Genomic DNA, 20890 nt, shown 5'->3' with positions numbered 1-20890 from the left:
CACACATACACACACAAACACACATCTCTCACACACACACAAGTTGTGTACCTCCACACACAGGTGCGCCCACATAGGTGCATGACACACTTATGCATAAAAGAGAGAGTGAGAGAGACTTTGGAAGCCCAAAGAGCTCTGTTGTTCACCAGAGACAAGAGACCACACGCCATGGCTGTCAGGGGATTAAATTAACTTTAGTGGATTGAAAGGGCAACCAGAGCTGCCATGATGGGTCACACCTTAAGTGTAATCCAGAGAACTTGAGAGGCTGAAACGGGAAGACCACCAGTTAGAGACCATCCTAAGTGACTTGGCGAGTTCCGGGCCAGCCTAGATGCAGAGGGATACCCTGTCTCAAAAGTGAAAACAAAAACAAAAAATAAAAACAGAAAGAAAATGTTGGAGGCTGGGGAGATGGCTCAGACAGTTAAAGTAATTGCCATACGAGCAAAGGGGTCAGAGTTCAGACCCAGAACCCATGTCAAGGCTAGCAGGTGAGACAACCTGCTTATAATTCCAGCCTCAAAAAGGTGGACACAGGAAATCCTGGAGCAAGCTGACTATTGAAACGAGCCACATGGACGAGTTCTGGGTTTGACTGAGGGACCCTGTCTCAATAAATAAGGTGGAAGAGAAATTAAAGGTGATTCCCCAACTTAGACCTTAGACTGCCACACACACGTGCACATGAAAAAAGAAAGGAAGAGAGAGAGAGAGAGAGAGAGAGAGAGAGAGAGAAAGAAAGAAAGAAAGAAAGAAAGAAAGAAAGAAAGAAAGAAAGAAAGAAAAAGAAAGAAAGAAAAAGAAGAGGCAACAAAACCAGAGAATGCCAGCAGGGCTTAAAGGCGCCTTTGAAATGAGCACACAGTATGTCCATACGAAGTCACACTATGGTGCAGACAGTTTAGACACACCTCTGTTGTCACACCTTCAAGTCTGGCTCACTAGGCAGACTCACTGACACCCGACAGAGGGGTGAAAGGACTTAGAGAAAGGAAGGACACTTGCCACTTAACATAAGCCTGGTCAGGCCGATAGGCAGCTTTAGAGAGCACTTCTGACGGGCTCCCAGTTCCATTACTTCGGACGGCATCGTTGGCACACACGTAAAAGGCTACATGCTGGCACCTGACTGTCTGTCATTCAGCTGCATGTCGAGAAGTCAGAAGCGGTCCCTGGGCATAGGCTGCAGTTCACTCGCTTGTACTCCGAGTCTGCGCAATGTGTTTTCAGCACAGCATTGAACATGAAATAGATGTGTCCTCTGTTTACTGCTCTCTCTCTCTCTCTCTCTCTCTCTCTCTCTCTCTCTCCACTATGTAGCTCTAGTTGGCCTGGAACTCACTCTGTAGGCCAGGCTGGCCTCAAACTCACAGATATCCCCCTGCCTCTGCCTCCCGAGTCCTGGGAGGAAGCGTGTGCACCACCACGCCCGGTGATCTAATATTGCAATAAAGAAAATCAAGGAGGACCTAAAAGTTTTGAAGCTAAAAATCTCATTTAAAGACACTTTTACACTCTACATAGATCATTAAAAGGAAAAAGAGGGTGTTCCTGCCTCGAGAAAGAAAGAGAATAGGAGTGACGTGGAGGATGGCTCGGTCCTGCCACCTCTCGATGGGCTCAGATAGGTGGAAAGTGTGAATCAAGGTTTGGTTTTGTTTTGTTTTGAAGTTTCGAGATCACCAGTGGCTTCAAAGCAGGTGAGCAGGTCTCCGGGAAATCGTTCTGCTCAAGTGTGCTGTGGTCTCAGGAGCTCCTCGCAGGAGGGTCATGCGTAGTCTGAGGTAGCTGTGGCCTCCTTAGCTGGCTACCCTGTCCCTGGCACCCACCGCTGCCACCTCCGCTGGCACCTCCGCTGGCTCTGTTCTCTGTTTCCTTTCTTCATTTCTCTTTCCCTCTCTCATGCCTGCACCTGTTCGTGCTAAATAAAACTGAGTTCTTGTTCCCCTTTCTCTCGAAAGCCCAAGTCGCTGTCTGTCCCACTCCCCCCCACAAACACACACACACACACACACACACACACACACACACACACACACACCATGTTTCTTTCTTGCGTCTGGCTTAACTCCCTGCCCTCAGCCTCCCACAAAAGTCCCTCCCACAATTCCCCGCTCTCCCATCACTTCCTCCAGGGACCCTCAGGTTTGAAAAGCCAGAGTCATTCTCCATTGCCAAGCTACGGGGCCTCCTTCTGGGCACACGTGCCAGCGCCCCCTACGCATAGCATCCTCTCTCCCATTTTCTGGTCTTAAACAACAGCAACAACAATAAAAAATGCTTGTGGCCCTGTTGTCTTGGGGTTGGAGTCCACATGCGTTTGCACCCAGCCCCTGTTCCCACAAGCTCTAGAAATTATAGCTGCATCTCTTTTCATTTACAGAGGTGAAATTTATAGAGCCCAAAACCCACCATCTTTTTTTTTTCACCATTTCATTTTTCCTTTGCGTGTGTGCATTTATTAGTGAACACAAGAAGAGGGCACTGGAGCCCCTGGCACTAAAGTTATGGTTGGCTGTGCGCCACCCGATACGGATGCAAAGACAGAGCCTGCTCTTGACCCTGAGCTGCTCTCCAGCCCCTCACCTTGTTGTTTGTTTGTGACAATCTTTCCCCTATTAGGCTAGGCTAACACACACACACAAAGGTCTCCATGCCCTTTGCTAGCTGAGCCATCTCCCCCAGCTGACATTCACCGTGGTAGAACATTTTGGTAGTATTTCACACATTCATAAAATTTTGCAGCCATCATTTCTACCTCATTACAAAATATCCTAGGTGTGCTGGGGGGGGTGCGCTTATATGTCTGTGAATACGTGTGTGTGTGTGTGTGTGTGTGTGTGTGTGTGTGTGTGCACATGAAAACATGTGAAGGCCCCAAAAGTCCATCTCAGGTGTCTTCCTCAATTGCTCAATACCTTATTTTATTCATTCATTTATTCATGATTCCTTCATTCATTCATATGAGAGACACAGTGCTTGACCCGCTGTGCACATGGAACTCAGAGGACAGCTTGCTGGCATCTGCTTGCTCTTCTGCTGTGTGGATCCTAGGGATCAAATCCAAGTCGTAAGACTTGATGGTAGCTGCTTTTGCCCTCTCCTCCATCTTGCCGGCCCTTATCGTATTTTCTGAGACAAGGTCTCTCACTAAACCTGAAGCTCACTGATTCACTAGACCGGCTGACCTGTCTCCATTTTCCTAGGGCCAGGATTACAGGCTCGTGCTGCTGATCCTGGCTTTTCACATGGGCTTGGGAGGTCTGAACCCAGATCCCCACGTTTGCTCTACAGCTACTTTACCCACTGGTCCATCTCCACAGCAACAAGCTCCAAAATATCTTCATCTCCACAGAAGGAGCCTGGTACCCTCTGGGGGTCACCCGTGCTCACCTTCCCTACCCAGAACAAGGACGGTCATCCCGGCGTTTGAGGGGGACATAGGAGGCCACTGTCGGTGAACGTCAACGGCTCTCTTGTCAAGCAGCACAGTGTTTGCGGGGAAACTTCACATCGCCGTGCACTTTACACCATCGCGGTAAAGCCGATGCCGAGGCTGTGTGAATAGTTGTTCTGCTGTGTTGTTTAGGGAAGGCAGGCAAGGAGAGGAGTCTGGGGCTGGAGATATGGCCCCTGAACGCCTTAGCTTTATTTCCTGTGGTCATGATTGAATACTTTGGCAAAAGCGAGTTAGAGAACAAAGAGCTTATTTGGCTCACAATTCCAGATTACAGTCCATCCCTGAGGGGAAGCCAGGGCAGCAGGGACTTGAAATAGCCTGTCACATCCACAGCCAACAGCAGAGGGCAATGGCTGTGCGCCCACTTCCTTGTGCTCGGTCCTTTCTTTTCTCCACACTTGTGCCAGCCAGGACTCCCTGCCTAGGGGATGGTGCCACCCACAGTGGGCAGGGCTTCCCAGCTCCATTAACATAGTCAAGGCAGTCTCTTCAGCAACCGTCACTCTAGTTACCAAATATCTTCCTGAGTGTGTTGGGATGTTTGCAAATACATGTGTGCATATGTGCATGTGTGCTCAACTGTGCATACGTGCAGAAGTCAAAAGCCTACTTCAGGGTCTTCTTCAATTGCTACCTTTTATATTTGTTTATGTGTTTGAGAGGGTGGGGGAGAATGCTACGATGTCACATGGAGGTCAACTTCACCATCCATTCTATCATGTGTGTCTGGAGGACAGGCATGCCCCACACCAACCTGATCTAGACAATCCCTCCTTGCGACTCCCTTCCCAGGTGATTCTAGAGTGCGTTGCTGACAGCTGAAACCAACCAGCACAGTGGGTAAGGCCCTTGCTGTGAAAATGTGAGGGCCTGCGTTCAGCTAGTGCTCACCCAAAAGGCCAGGTTATTGTGGCGCGCGTGTAACTCCAGTTCACAGGGGACAGAGTCAGGAGGATTCTGTGGCCACCTAGCCTAGTCGAATCACTGAGCCCCATGTTAGTGAGAAGGGAAAAAAAAAAAAAAAGAAAAGAAAAAGATGGAGAGCAATTGAGGAAGACACCCAGCTTCAACGTATTTGCATAGGTGATAGCACACACACACACACACACACACACAAATACATACATTTATGTGTCTATATAAATCTGGAGTGTTGTATTTCAGGCTCTTTTGGCTCCTGGGTCCAGGGAAAAGTTCCACCTGTTTTGGATATTTCCAGTCCTCACTTTCGGTAACTCCTGGCTGTGGAGAGCAGGCCCCTTGAACCTGCTTCCTGCCTCTCTGGATTTGCCTGTTATGTTCTTTGTCAGGCTGTTTTCCTCCTCGTAATGTCTCCAAGGCTCATTCGTGTGGCGGCATGTGTCAAAACCACACTCTTTTTTACAACTGAGTAATATTTTGTACATGCATACGCTCTCTTTGTTTCAGACATCAGTGTTCTTTGGGGTCCAGGACTTTGGGGACCACATGACACAGATGACAGGAGGTGGGAGAAGGGAAGGCAGTGCTCAGTGCCAGATGCATTGAAAGAACCTGAGGCGCTCTAACACCCCCTGCCTGTGTTCCCCACTCACCCTGTGGTCTACTTTGTGCAGGCTGAACCCAAGCTGGCCCTTCCAGGAAGCCAGTTAGAGAAGAAGGCAACTACTGCCAGCCTTCCTGAGCTGCCATTTGGCTGTGCTCTGGCACACATTACAGCAATTAATTACATCCAACCCTTGATTATCTCAAGTAATAGGGGACAGAATAACAGAGCTAATTGAAGATCGGGGGTGTAGGGATGGAGGAGCCCCATTCCATGGGAGAGCTATTTACTTTGTGGTTAATTACTAGTAAAGAAACCCTTTCTGGTCCTCCCCCACTCTCTCAGATACACACCATCTCTCTCTCCCATGCTGTAGCCTAACGTTTAATTGGATTCGAAAGCCTATTTTTGTTCTCAACATAGTGGCTGCTCAATTAATGTATTTAACTAGCAGGTTCCCCTGGTAGCACCTTGGCAGAGCTTTGGGGGATAGAAGAGCCGGCCAGTTTCAGAGTCTACCTACTTTTCCGTGGAAATGTTCTTGTTACAATCGTGGTGGGATCAAGATATCCACATTAAGGCACTGGGCCCAATTCTGCTACAAAAGCTGCTTCCAGGAATACAGGAGAAGAATAAGGGGGCAGATGGGCAATCTGGAGCCTCCTCACATGGGCTGTCAGTCTAGCCACCGAGAAATGGCTGGTGGCTGTTGCTCTCAGCTCTGTCTCCCTATGGGCATGTGAACACTTTGCTACTCCTGTCCTGTCCAGTTAAAAACGAGGAGTCTCTGCCATGTTCTGCCATGCCTCCACAGCAGCATCCTGCCCGTCCATTTTCCTCCCAGGAAGTCCAGCCTAGTCAAGACTCATCCTGGGTCAGATCACAGACACCCAAGCATGAGCTCAAAGAATGGCAGCTGGCTGCCTTTTCAGCTCCTGGCACTACCAAGGGTAACACAGCCACAGCCTCCTCCTAGCTGTGGCCTTCTCCAGCCTATGTCTGTTGCTAGTTTATTAGTGACTCATTCTAGTTTCCAGCTCTGACATAGACTGAGGGCCAGCTGCACTCAGATGGGACAACTCAAGGGCACCCCACCCAAATCTTCAGAAATATCTCTCCTGAAACCCACATAGTAACAATGACGCAGTGAGGTAGCAGTAGCCAGTTCCTTGAAATCTGGTAAATGCTGGCTGGTGTTGGGTTGTCAGTTTTCTAAGAACTAGAATCCTATACCAGGCTTGGAATGTATCTTACAGCAGTAAATGTCTGAGTAGAATCCTTCAGTGAGAGACTGGTGTATGGCTCAGTGGTAGAGCACCTGCCTGGAATGTCCCAGTGAGGGGCTGGGGTGTGGCTCAGTGGTAGAGCCCCTGCCTAGAATCCTCCAGTGAGGAGCTGGGGTGTGGCTCAGTGGTTCAGTGCTGGTCTAGAAAGTGCAAGCATTTTAGATGCTATCCCAGCACAAAAGAAAGAGAGAAAAAGGAAGAAGGGAAGAGAGGGAGGGAGGCAGGAAGGGAGGGAGGGAAGGAGGGAAGGAGGGAGGGAGGAAGAAAAGAAAAGAAAAGAAAGGAAAGGAAAGAAAAGAAAGAAGGAAAGAGGAAGGGAGGGAGGGAGGGAGGGAGGGAGGGAGGGAGGGAGGGAGGGAGGGAGGAAGAAAAGGTACTATATCCTAGTAATTTTTTTTCCACAAACAAAACAAAACTCCATAATCCTCCACTGAGCCTGGACCCTCATGCAAGACTGCAGAAAGTGCTCCTCCAATCTGAGGCCGCCCCAGGAGCAGGGGCATGCTGCAGACAGCCATCCCTTCCTGGGGAAGAAGCCCATTCAGTGTTCAGCTTGTGGGACAGTTGCCGTCTCCTCTTTACTCTCCTAGTATGGATGGTTTGTGACAAGCGGGCTGCATCCCCGCAGGTCAGGCACTGAAGCGACAGTTCTCGTAGACTTCAGGCTCATGACTGAAGGAGAGGGGGAGATGGATTGGCACTTAGCTGCAAACTGCAGGCACAGCAAAGCCCAGCGGGACAAACGAAGGGCGCAGCCCACACGTCAGCGGGCCTCCGTGGCAGCAACCCTCCCTACACGTGGGCCTTGGGGGAGAAGGTCTTATCAGCTGGAGGGAAGCTGCTATGACAAGGGAAAGAGGCAGCGCTTATCCATTGGAAATCAATCCACTCATAAATATTAAACGCCCACTTATGTAAGATGCCTGCTAAGCCACAGGGTGTACAAGGAAAGATGAGAGAGGTCCTCACCTGGAGATAACCACACAGCAGATCTGAAAAGATACTGATGTTCCAGGAAAGGGGATGTCAAGTCAAAGACCCGGGCAGAATGATGGAGGAGAGCACTCAGGAACTCCCCCAAGTCCTACTGAGGACGGAAGGGCTTGTACGGAACAGTGGAAGGGGGCAGGAAGCTGGCTGCTCTTGGTGTTTGAGTCCTTCTGGTTGCTTAGTGTAAGATTTTGTGCCCTCTGCCCCACACGCTACCCTTCTTTAAGTTTCATTTGTCACCTGAAGCTCTCAGGGGCAGGAGGTCTCTCTTCCATCTCTGTGGCTGTTCTGCCCATGGGACCCAGCCACCCAGCTAGGCCAGCAACAGAACTGCCAGCCGCAAGAACTCACTTCCCATGGTTTTTTGCTGCCTGGAAGTAGATCCACTGAACACACGGCTAAGAACCTGCAGTTGTTGTTTGGGTTTTTTTTCCATTTATTTAATCTCTTTACAGCCCGGTCCCAGCCCCCTCTCTCTCCTCCCTGCCCCTCCCTCATTCCCCCTCTACCCATCCCCCCTCTCCTTTTTCTCAGAGGATGCCCCAAAGGGTATCAACCCGCCAAGGCACCTAAAGTCACAGCTCATCCCCTCCCAGTGGGGCCTGACAAGGCAGCTCAGCTAGGGGGAAGCAACCCAGAGGCAGGCAAGAGAGTCAGAGACAGCCCCTACTCCCATTGTAAGAGGACACGCATGAGCAGGCTGCACAGCTGCTACATATGTGCAGGGGGTCTAGGTCCAGGCCATGCATGCTCTTTGGTTGGCGCTTCAGTCTCTGTGCGACCCCCATGGGCCCAGGTGAGTTGACTCTGTAGGTCTTCTTGTGGTGCCCTTGACCCCTCTGGCTCCCTTTATCCTTCCTCCCACTCTTCCCTGAGCTCAGCCAACTGTTTGGCTGTGGGTCTCTGCATCTGTTTCCATCCCCTGCTGGATGAAGCCTCTGAGAAGACAGTTAAGCTAGGTTCCTGTCTGCAATCAAATCAGAGTGTCATTAACAGTGTCAGGGGTTGGTTTTCTCCAATGGGGTGGGTCTCAAGTTGGGCCAGTCATTGGTTGGCCATTTCTCAATCTCTGCTCCATCTTTGCCACTACAAATCTGGGGTCTAAGGTTTTATGAGTGGTGTTCCCCACTCTCCTTACTTATCAGGGAACTGCAAATCAAAACAATTCTGAGATTCTATCTTATACCTGTCAGAATGGCTAACATCAAATCTTGAGGTTTCTCAGAAATTTAGGACTAGATCTACCTCAAGACTCAGCTATACCACTCCTAGGCATATATCCAAAGGTGCTCCACCATACCACAAGGACACTTGCTCAACTATGTTCATAGCAGCTTTATTTGTAATAGTCAGAAACTGGAAACAGCCTGGATGTCCCTCAGGTAAAGAATGGAAAAAGACACTGTGGTACATTTACATACTACTCAGCCATTAAAAAACAAGGACATCATACAATTTTCAGGAAAATGGATAAAACTAGGAAAGATCAGCCTGAGTGAGGTAACCCAGACCCAGAAAGACACACATGGTATGTACTCACTTGTAAGTGGATATTAGCTATAAATTACAGGATAATCATGCTACAATCCACAGCCCCAAAGAAGTCAAGTTGAGGCCAAGCGAAAATGCTAAATCTCACTCAGAGCAGGAAATAAAATAGACATCTGAAGTAGATGTAGGGAGGGAACTGGCGGGAAAGGGGTGGGGAGGACAAAAGGGGTGGGAATCGGGTGTGTGCAGGGGTAGGGGGCTTGGGAGGAGGACAGGAGAGAGAATGGAAACGGGGGGTGGGCTAATCTCTGGGACGGGGGAGGCTCCTGGGAGTCCGTGGGGGTGACTCTAGCTGAGATTTCTAGCAGAGGGAGTTAAGGAGCCTGGAGTGGCCACCTCCTGCAGCCAGGTAGAACTTCCAGTGGGGAACCTGCCGCTCTGACCTCATTGAAACACTCCAAGAAAACGAGAAAGACGGAGGCCTAACAGTGCCTAGGACCTCTGCTCCCTGCAGAGGTGTTAGCCGAACCTGAAGCGTCTTGATAAAGATCTTGGAGCCTGGGACTACAGCCTACAGATGTGGTTCAGTGCTTGCCTGGCATGCATGAAGCACGTGTTCTGCCCACGCACTGCCTAGACCAGGTGTGTGTGAGGGGTGCACATCTGTTATCCCAGCCCCGCGGAGATGGAGGCAGGAGGGTCACGGTTATCCTTAGGTGTATAGTGAGTTTAAGGCCAGCCTAGGCTATGTGAGGACCTGCCAGAGAGAGAGAGAGAGAGGCAAAAAGAGAGAGAGAGACAGAGACAGACAGACAGACAGACAGTGGACATCCTTGAGGCCCCATGCAACAGTCTCAAAAGCCACTGCTGAGTCCCCTCCTGGACATTTTCCTGGTGCGGCTGGGGTCGGGGAGTGGCAGTCTCTGACTTCAGGTGTAGGAGGGTCCTGGCATGATAATGAGAGAATTAGAGAACTGGAGACCCAAATCAAGTGTAGCGGCACACAGCAGTCAGGGATCCGGGCCCTGCAGAGGCTAAGGCAGGAAGACCGTTCTGTGTCTGTGAGCATGTGGGCTACACGGTGAGCTCAGGGCAGCATGAGCTGCGTGGGGAGACCTTGTCTCAAAATAAAAATAGAGACAGAGAGAGGCCCAATGCAGTACCATGCGCCATTATAAGGAAGTTGAGGCCCACACTTTTCCAGTTTTCAACGCAGTTGTTGGGAAAAGCTGGCCAAGTTCTCTTCAAACACGCAGAAATGGATTTGGGAGTGCAAACCGCAGTCACCTGCCCCTGTGATATTTCCTAGCACGTGTGCCCGGCGGCTGGAAACGCATGGAAAATCAATCGCCACATCGATTCTCTGCAGAAGTTCAGTGCATCTTATAAATGCAAAAACCAGGCCAGCTCTGTCTTTGAGCTGCAGCCTGAAGGCCCCAGGGGCGGCACCCTGAGAGGCAGAGCCAGCTCTGGCCTGGGAGATAACGTCGCTGCCGCTGCCGGCGGTGGCCCCGTGATTGCTGAGATTCATATTCATCCCGCAAACACGGGCAGCCAGGACTGCGATCCAAGCTGCCTCCACTCCTCTCTCTCCCTCCTTGGTGCCTTTGCATTCTTCTGACTTCTCCTTCTAGCATTGTTTTCGAGTAAATAAGTGAATGGGTCAGTTATGAATGAGTGAGTAAGTGAATGAATGGGTGAAAGAGTAGAGGAATAAGTGAATGAGTGGGCAAAAACAGTGAAGGAGTGAGTGAATTAGTGAATGAATGACTAAGTGGGTGCCTGAATGGATGAGTGAATGAATAAATGAGTGAATGGGTGACGGGGAAAGTGGCTTAATGAGTCACTAAATGAATCAATGATGCATGAGTGACCATGTCTCAATGGTAAATGATTGCAACGAGTGAATGAGTGAATGATGGCTGAAGGAATGAGTGGGTGACTGAGAGAATTGAGTGAGTAGGTTGGTGAGTGAGTGAGTCAGTGAGTGAATGAATGAATGAACATAGCCCAGGTGACTCTTCAGCAGATTTTGCAGGCTCTCCCTGGATGATGTCTACAGGCCTGGCCTAGTCTTGACCTCATCACCCCTGGGCTGAAAGTTTCAAAAGTCTGCTCCCCTCCTTGGAGGCTGTCCAGGGTAGGGCTCCTATTTGATGACGGTGGTGACCTTTTCTATGCAATTCAAGACCATCCGACCTTCTCCCTTAGTGGATTATCAGGCATTTCTGTGCTAGCCATAGCTCCCCAGAGCAGGATTCTGCCGGCTAATGGGAGCAAAAGGCACCGACATCCCCATGTCTGCTCTCTGTCCCTAAAATGTCTCCCGATGCCCAAATCAAAAGGCAACTCGTGCCTCCCCCGACACACCTCTGCTTGCAGTTTGATTCCCATCGCTAAGGCTGGTTTCCAGGCTGAGGTCTCGGGCCTGTACATGCTCTTCTGTCTCTCTGAGTGCTGTCACGGCAACACCCCCTCCCCAGCACAGAGGGCCTGGGATGGACAGCAAGATGAGGTGCACTAAGGTGACAGCCCCCTAGTGCTACAAAGGAGGGTGCAACTGGGGGGAACCACAGAACTGCCTGCCCGGGGGTCACCAAGTTTCTCTTGACTGGCAGATGCTGAGCACAGCACTGTGACCATCATCACCAAGCCTTGCGATGTTACAGCATTGGATCGCACCACGCCCCACTTATACAGTGCTGAGGGTGAGACCCAGAGCCTCGTGCATGCTAGGCGAGCACTCTGCCAACTGAGACACACCCCAGCCCTCTACAACCATTTACTGACCTCCATAACCTTACCAGATCGCATCCCAGAGACTGTGGGTTCCCAGCTTTCTCTCAACCTTACCCAGAAAACGACAGCCCAGATGTCCCCACATACCGCAGAGGAGCAGATTTCATTATGCCTGCAGCTGGCGCAAGGGGTCCCCTGAGAAAGCACTCAGCGTGTGTCCTCAGCCGCCCCAGGCCACAGCAGGAGGGGACAGTCTTTCTTATCATCAAAACCGAGCCTCCCCTCTCCCTGCCAGCCACTCCTACAAGCCTGGCTTTCCAGGGGGCTCCAGAACAGGCCTCTGGGCTTGGCCCTGCCCTGGGTCCCAGTGGCCAGCCTTGCTGAGCTCACACAGCCCTGGCTACAGGACAAACATCCATAAAGAGCCAGCATGAGGAATTGGAGTGCATTCCAGAGCCTTTTAAATCTGTGGGTCCCGGTTGTGCTTTCTTTCAGAAGCTTTTCCGCAGAACGGCTAGAAAAATGAATATGGGAGGGGGGTCTTGGAGGAGCCCTATCCTTTGGTAGGACGAGAAGTTTGTGCTCTCCCAAAGTTCACTGTCTTGGCACAAGTCTGAAACCACTAGAGAAAATGTGTTGGGGTTGCTGGATGTGGGGGAGAGGACGTTCGGGCATTGCCCTTGGGCTCTGAGCGCGGTAATGTACCACAGCCTCTGCGATGGTTGATCTGTACGGTCAGCTTGGCTGGATTTATTTTTAGAGTGTGTGTGTCTGTGTGTGTGTGTGTGTGTGTGTGTGTGTGTTTGTGTGTGTGTGCGCGCATGCGCATATGCACAGGCATGGCTGTGGCAGGCATGCATGCCATGGACACCTGTGGAAGTCAGAAGACAGTTTGTGGGAGTCAGTTCTCTCCTTACACACACACACACACACACACACACTCATACACATTCACACACACACACACTCTCACACAGACACAGACACGCACTGCCCACAGAAGTGCCCTCCCATCTCAATTGGTACCAGGCAGAAATATTTTAATCCGCAGATCTTGATCCTGTCAGTGTCCCCAGCAGCAGGCAGACATAGCTCCCTAAGGGTTGTAGCTGACTGTGAACATCCCAGGCATACTGGTGGCCAGGGAGCCGTGTGGCCTGGCAGGCTGTGCTCTCGGCTGGACGGTGTGTAAAATGCTGGCTGTGATGCAGGTGCGGTGATGGGCGTCCACTCGCTGAGGAGAGCTGAGGAGGGAAGGGCTGGAGTCCAGCAGGCCGTGTGGAGGATGGAGAGGGGGCTGCATTTTCTGTGTCTGAACAGTCAAGGACATGGTGAGGACTCAGGACAGGGCCCGAGCAGGTGGGCGTGATGAATGGTTGGGCCGATGCCCATCGCCAGGGATCCAAGCACTGAGCTGCAGATGGCCGAGCACTTGACGGTGGTGGAGGCTGTCAATTCCCGTTTCCTAGGTGACACTTCTGCCCGGTGCTGCCAACCTCTCAGAACTGCCTGTGTAATTTCTCCCCTACAGCATGTTAGATATGGGTAGTATTCAGTCTTTCCCGGTAGCTTACGGGTGGGCCTTGGCGATGGAATATCTCCGGTAGTCTGTGCATCAGAGCGCCTGGTTCCAGCACACGGCGCTGCTTTGAGAGTCTTGAGGCAGGTCTCAAGGGGGGGGGAGATACAGGCTTTAAGGGGTTCAGTCCCAGCCCCACGTCCATCCCCTTTCTACTTCCTGACCCTGGGAAAGGTAAGCCAGCAGCCTGATGCTCCTCCTGCCTTGCCTTCCCCACCACGACGGACTGTCCCCTCAAACCAGGAGTCAAAGTCAGCCTTTCCTCCTGTGAATTGCTTCTTGTGGATGTATCTGGTCATAGCAGTGCCCTCTCTGCCGTCACTAATAAACTAAAATCGCGAGAGCAATTTAAAGGCTCTTCCCATCCATTTCTGTAGAGTTTTCCAAGCTGGGTGTGTTGGCACATATCTGTAAAACCAACATTTTAGAAGCTGAGACAAGACGATCGTGAATTTGAGAATAGCCTAGGCTACCTAGTAGGACGTGTCTCAAAAAAATAAAAAAACAAAGATAAAACAAAAGATGGAAGGAATGAGAGGGGGAAGGGGAGATAATAAGAGAGTGAGAAGAAAATAGGGGCACCCCATAATCTGCACAAGAGCACAGAGAGCCCCACTTTTCCATAGCTATGTCAGATAGCCAGAGCTAGCTGCAAGGGAAGCTGGGAATTAGTTCAGTTAATGCCACAGACAAGCTTGAAGAGAGGATGGGTATGTTGGCAGCTGGCAGTGCCTGCCACTGCACTGTGAATTTAAAACGGTAATTGCTGCTTTCAAAATATGTATCCATGGAGCTGTGTTGATTGCTGTACACATGTTAATTGATGGGAAACATTATCCTGTCAATAATTCGGTTGAGCGAGCTTAGATGAGATAGACAGAAATTAACGAGTTAACCGGGAAGAGAGCAAGAGCCTGCAGGGAGAAATGTCCAGCTGCCTCTGTAGGTGCCCTTTTTGCAAGAATGAAGGGGATAATTTGGGATAGAATGAGGGCCATGAAGGGTAGCTCTGATGTACTTTCATAAAGCTTCTGCCTCAGGGTTATAAATGCTGTGTGCACTGGGAATCCAGACACAGACCAGTGTCTTTTTGGTCCTTTCCTTCAGCATCCTTTTAAAAATAGATAGATCATCCTTTTAAAAATCTTTTTTTTTTTTTTTTTTTTTTTGCCAGAAGCCCTTTCAATTAAGCAAAGGTTTCACTGGAATAATTAAACCCTGTGTATTAAGCTGCTCACTGCAGTCACCCACAAAAATCGATTAAGAGAGATGCATTTATCTCACTGACTGCTGACCCACATCCGATTCCAGCGCTCTTGTGCTGGGGTGGCTCTTGGGGAGAAGAAACTGGGGTTTGGCCCATACAAAACAGCATCTGTGGCTGGAGAGATGGCTTGGCAGTTAATAGCATGTGCTGCGTGCTCCCACAGGGGACCTTGGTTCAGTTCACAGCACCCACATCAGCTCATCACTACCTGTAATTCCAGCCCTGTTGATTGATAATGCCTTACAGTGAAGACATCAAAGCTCCATTTACAAACACCCCACTCCCGACACTTAGCCTCCCCACCCCACCTCCGCTGCCACATCTCATCATGTCATGGATGTTAGTGTTTGTTAGTGCCTGTGGTGATTAGATGAATGCTGTGCCTGGTAAGCCCAGCTGCAGGCTGTGATTGTCAGGACTTCCTGTTTTTTACTGAAGTTGTCAATGCCTCTTTTTTCCTCATCTATTTGTCCTCAGTATTGACTATCACACAACCTATCACTTCACACAACCTAGAATCACCTTTTAAAAGGGAGTGTCCGCTGGGTAATTGTCTTTATGAGGTTGCTCTGGGTGACTCCTATGAGGGACTGCCTTGATTTTCCCTTAAGTGATGTAGGAGGACTTGGTCCATTGTGGGCGGCACCATTCCCTGGCTGTACCTGACATATCAGGAGCAAGCCAGCACTCAGCATCCCCCCAAGCATTCTGCTTCAAGTTCCTGCCTTACCTCCTGCCCTGACTCTCCTCCGTGATGGACTGTAATCTGGAAGTGTAAGCCAAATAAACCCTTTCCTCCCCAAGTTGCATTTTCCATCAAGGTGTTTGTCACGGCAACAGAGAGGGAATCATAACATTCATCTTATTTTCATTTGTGACAAATAGTTTGAGTGCATATAAAAATAAAAATGTAAAGATGTTTTCCCGTTTCTGCTTCCAGAATTGATCTCCAGAAGTCTGACAGCACACTTTCCTCCCCTTGGCATGCAACCTCAATTTTTACTCCTGGCAGGGTCTAGGGTCTTCATTTGATTGCTGGTGATGTGAGATTTCAAAATGGCATAGTGCAGAAAGTCTGCCCCACTGGCTGTTGCACTAAGCAGTCTAGGGACGCTTTAAACCTGGAGGTTGAGGGCTCTTACATTCTAAGAAATAGCTAACATTGCTCCTTGGCAAATCCATCCCTTTATTTTCCATCCTCAAAGATTACTAAAATGGAGACACATCTTTCTGGGATCTGTGGTCATCATTAGACCTTAGGCACTGACCTTGCTTTTCTTATCTTCCTTCTTCAACTTTTTCTGAGACGCAGCCTTGCTCTGTCACCCAGGCTTGTCTGTAACTCATGGTCTTCCTCTGCCTCAGCCTGCCTGGCTCTGGGATTACAAGCCTGTACTAAGGAAGCCTGGTCAAATAGTTGTTTCTTCTTATGCTTTTCTCTTATTTGATTCATTGTTCCATTTTTGTGGGTGTCTTACCTGTAAAAAAGAACAGTTTGTGTCTTGAGCTCTGTCTAATGTAGAGATTTTAGAACAAGCATCCTTGGCACTCTCTCTGTTTATGCTTAGGTGGGAGACAACAAAACACAAACATACTAATTTCTGCCTGTGATCTGATGGGCTTCCCTGTGGACCAGCCTAAACTGACCATCTGAGAGCTTGGTTTAAGTCTGCTCTGAGCTTATATAGCAACATGGCCGTTGCAGAGGATTTTGTGCACATACTTTCTGGTTATAACTCTTGTTAAAAAGTTAACCCTTTTGCAACCAATTCCAGAGAGTATGGATTAGCTGAGTGAAAACAGGAAGGCCCAGATCCACAGTCCCTGGTGTGAGAAGCTTTTATTTTCATGTTACTAAGACGGTCAAGGTGACAATGTACCATCGCTCCCCAAGTAATTCTGTTGCTTTTCTCATTGCTGTGGACCAAACACCTGACAAGAGGCCACTCAAGGAAGAGTTTGTTTTCTGTTGGCTCGAAGTTCAGGCGGCACAGTCCACCTGTGCTGAGGGAGCCACGATGGTAGAACAGTTCCTGAGCATGACCACAGGAGGGTGTTGGCTCCATCTCTGCAGATCAGAGCATGGGGAGAGAAGAATGCAGCCTTCACATAGTTCCTCCTTTTCCTCTCTTTGTCTGGTCCATGACTCCAGCCCAGGAGACAGTTCTACCCATGTTCAGTGTTGTCTTCCCCCCCTAGACTAATCCTCTTTGAACTTCCCTCACAGACATGCCCAATTGTGTACCTCCCTAAGGTTCTGTGTGTTTCTCAGTCCAGTCCGTTAACAGTTGAAATGAGCCATAGCAGGCTCTGACATGGAAAGAATAGTATAAGTACATGTGTGAGTACCAGGGCTGGGAATTTCCATCATTGAGTATGCCTGGAAGTCAATATCAAAACACGCCTTTAATCCCAGCACTCAGAAGGCAGAGGCAGGTGGATCTCTGTTCAAGGACAGCCTAGTCTACAGAGTGAGTTCCAGGACACCCAGGGCTACAGAGAGACCCTGTCTCAAAATCATACAAACCTACTGACCTGTTTCCTTTTTTAACAATTATGATTTTTCGTGTAACAAACAGTAAGTCACTGAAAAGCGTCTTCTGCTAATTCTAAAAGCAGCACATGTTCTCTAAAGAAAAGGCACATGTGGCCCGAGGGCAGGGACCTGTGTCTGAGCGCCAGCATGCATGTAAACATCTGGGTTCAGTGGTGTGTGCTTGCAATCACTTGGGCTTTGCCGCTGAGGTGCCGTGTCTCTAAAAACAAGAGAGACAGTTCCTAAGAAACAGTACTTGAGCTTGACCTCTGACACGCACAGGCACAAACATGCAAGCACACGTGAACAATCACATAGCAAATCATGTCTGGGAGTGTGCCAATCCGTTTGCTCACTGCCCTGTGGCTTCCTCATCTCCCATGAGACATTCTGCTCTCGGAGCATCACTAGTCATAGCCCAGGGCAGCCATGTGTCCCAGCATCACAGCAGGGGGACCATAGAGGGACCAAGGAGATAGATACTGTCCTCAAGGGATGCGTGGCCTACCACATCCCCTAGCCAAAGACCTCTGACAGCTCATCCCAAGCTGCCAGACACTGGCGGGAACACTGGGTGCAGCTGCGGAGAACCAGGGTCACCAGTGATGAGTACTCAGGCTCAGCATGCTCCCGATTACACCCAGTGTCCCACAGTCCTTGCCATTTGAAAGAAGAAAGGACACAGGGGGTGGCCCCAGGTCCCCTGGGCTTCTAGGAACCTGTCAGAGCACGTATTCATCCTCTCATTGTCTTTGCTGACTTTGGATCCCACCTTTCCCTCTCCTGGACCTGTCTTCCCAGAAGGAAACTAAGCTTGCCCCACAGCCACCATAGCGCTGAGCCCAGGGTCAGCAATGCCGTGTCAGTCACCATGAGGAACAGGACCTCTGGGAAATTAAAGAGTGTGTGCACCGTGACAGGCTCCTGACCAGGTCCAGAGCAGGCTGGAGGCCAAAGATGTAACTCACAGTGAAGGGGAGTCTTGTGGGTCACGGGAAAGCTCACCGCCCAGGACCTAACGAATCTGCAACTGAGCAGAACTTCTTGTTCTGCCGCTCACTTGAGTATCTGCCACACAGGCCCCAGGTGACCGCAGGGCCACCGCCTGCCCATCCTCCACCTGCCCAGGTCTCGGTGTGTGCGGGCGGTGGCTTTCCGAAGCTGTGGTCCTACAGTTAGGTGCTGTGGGCAGCACCTAACGCCGTTCGTAGAGGCACTGCTGGTGGTTCATTTCCCAGCAGGAGACCTTTGTGAATCTTTGAATGTTTTTCTTTCTCTCCTGCCTCTACCCATTGCTCCAACTTGACAATCTTTCCTTTTTTCAGATTTTGGCCACACCCACCCCAGGTCCAACAGACTGGCCCAAAGGAGGACAGCTCGCAGCCAGAAAGCGTGACTGTCAGGTCTGGATAACGGCTCCACAGCTCTGGTTTATAGAGCACCGACCGTATGCCAGGTATGGGTCTGTCTCGTCTATACTAAGCTAAGGTGGGGAATAATCCCTCGCTTTCCTGTTTCCTGGACAAAACCAGCTTAAGGCATGAAAGGTTCGCTTTGGCTCATGGTTGGAAGGCACACAGTCCGTCATGGCAGCTGCATGATGGAAGGAGAGAGATATGGATGCTGGTCCTCAGCTTGATTTCCCCTCCTTTCTATTCAGCCCCGAACCTCACCCAGGGGATGGCAACACCCACTTTTAGGGTGGGTCTTCATCCTTAGGTAACCCCTTCTAGGTGACCTCTCACAGGTATTCCGAGAGCTGTACCTCCTAGGTGCTTCCAGACCCTGTCAGGCTGACAGCCAATACTACCCGTCACATGGAGGTGACCTAAGACTTCACAAAGGGGAGAGTGGACAATTAAAGGAAAGCACGGCTTGCCTGGTGTACGGTTGTGACAAGACTGTGGAGCTGATGGGAAGTAATCTACAGGAGCCTTTACGGGTCAAAACTAAGGACTTTTTGAATTTTGGTTTATGTGTGTGTTGATGTGGTGATGTGCACGTGTGTGTGTCGCTGCATATGTGTATGCATGGGAAGGTCGGAGGATAGCCTTGGGTACTGGTCCTCAGTCTCCTCCCACCTCTTCTTTGACATGGCTTACACGAGGCTCAAGCTCACAGGGATCCTCCTGTCTCTGCCTCCCGCCTCCTGGGTTACAGGTGTGTGCTGCCATGCTCAGATTTTTATGTAGATTCTGGGGCTCAGGTCTCACACTTGCAAGGCAAGCCCTTTACTTGCCTTCCCCCCAGTTCCCACGGTATATTTTAAAGACAGCATCTCGCTGCAGTCCAGCCTGGCCTCATGCTTGCCGTTCTCCAGGCTTAGCCTCCCAAGTGCCTAGATCACCGTGTCTGGCTACGATCAGTATCTGAAGGTCTATTACAGCAATTCGAGAAGCCACAGGATAAAAACCGTGACTGTAAGAGGCTGGCAGCAGGCGGTGGTGGCACACGCCTTTAATCTCAGCGCTCCGGGGAGGGGGTGCAGAGGCTGGCAGATCGATGAGTTTGGGGCCAGCATGGTCTACAGAGCGAGTTCCAGGATAGCCAGCATTACACAGAGAAACCCTACCATGAAAAAAAGAAGAATAGAGGGGCGGGGCTAATGGGAACAGGGCAGCTCACAGGTTTGTGTGAGCATAAACGGTCTTCCTGGGATTTACCTCCTTGGATAAGATGAACCTGGGTTGGAGGCATGAACCATGCTTCTGGCTGTTTATACAGCACTGTGGTCCACTAAAACCACAGGGGGTTCCTCCCATGCCCTGTTTCCTGAAGTAACAATGCTGAGACTTTATTATTTATGAATACATGCCTAGGCCATAGGCTTTGGCTCATTTTTCAGACTAGCTTTTAATTTAAATTATCCATTTATTGTATTCTATGTATGTCACATGGCTGGCTACCCCTCCTCAGTTTCCTGTGTCCTAAGTCCCTGGGTGAAACCTCCTGCCTCTATCACTCCTTGGCCACATATACAAAACTCATGGCCTGGTAGGTGTCATCTTCCTTAAGCCAGAGGATGACCAGAAGGATCTACTTGGCATTAGCAAGGTGTCAAGGCAGTGGCTTTCAGAGAAAATGTGGTTGAGAGCAGATACTAAAGAATCAACCTCCCAGGACTTTGCTAACCTTACCACAAATATGGAGATGAGTGAGTTGAAGAAGAAATCATGCAGGAAGTTAGTCACATCAGTGAAAACACAGCATGCTAGAAAATGTGGGATGCAGCCAAAACCGAGCTCTAAGGAAGAATCATAGCTCTGCATGCCTGCACTCGAAGGGAAGAAAATCCCAATTAGCCATCAGAAAAAAGAAATGATAAAGACAAGGACTGAGATAAGTAGATCTGAGATAGGCCAATAAAAAGAATGCCAATAAAGCCAGGGGTCGGGACTTGGAATATTTGGGGTGTGTGTGTGTGTGTATTTATGAGCACAAGTGTTTCCAGATGTGTAGAACAACATCTGTTATCATCCTCAGGGATGCCATCCACCTCCTTTGAGACAGGGTCTCTCTCTAAACCAGGAGCTCACTGCTTCAGCCCCAGGGACTGTCTTGTTTCCACCTGCCCAGCATTAGGATTATATCTCACACCTTTAATTTTAATGGGTTCTGGGGATCAAACTCAGGTCCTCATGCTTTACCCACTGAGCCATCCTGCCAGCCCTTGGAATGGCTCTCCTGACAAACCTTTATCTATACACCGACAAAGAAGAAGAAAAAGAAAATAACTTAGATTACAGAAATAGAAGGGGTATTGTTAGCTGTACTTTACAGGGATAAAAAGGATCGTGGCCAAAGCCATGAGCAACTGTCACCAATGAACAGGACAACTTTAGGGAGACAAAGTCCTAGAGTAATACAGATGACCTAAACTAGCTCAAGAAAAACAGAGTATATAAATGACCCATGGCGAGGAAAAAGAGTGATCCCATCAAAATAACAGTGGATCTCGGAGGTGACTGTCTGGAAACTGCTGGACATACTTGTATGAGGACCTGAGGCTGG

At 49.8% G+C, this 20890-nt stretch overlaps 1 protein-coding gene across 2 annotated transcripts in view; it reads left to right on the top strand.

The window, feature by feature from the left end:
• The window catches only part of Card11 (caspase recruitment domain family member 11), a 114389-nt gene that overhangs the window by 49526 nt on the left and 43973 nt on the right, over positions 1–20890 (top strand). For both annotated transcript variants that reach the window (XM_060368042.1, XM_060368044.1), the window contains exon 2: positions 18205–18335. In XM_060368042.1, coding sequence (XP_060224025.1) covers positions 18329–18335 — 7 coding nt within the window. In that variant the 5' untranslated portion in view covers positions 18205–18328. The remainder of the gene's footprint in view (positions 1–18204; positions 18336–20890) is intronic.

Source organism: Meriones unguiculatus, chromosome 15, assembly GCF_030254825.1.
Source record: "Meriones unguiculatus strain TT.TT164.6M chromosome 15, Bangor_MerUng_6.1, whole genome shotgun sequence".
In the NCBI taxonomy this organism is placed as follows: domain Eukaryota; kingdom Metazoa; phylum Chordata; class Mammalia; order Rodentia; family Muridae; genus Meriones; species Meriones unguiculatus.
The sequence above is the reverse complement of the archived record's forward strand: the minus strand, read 5'-3'. Positions and strand labels throughout refer to the sequence as shown.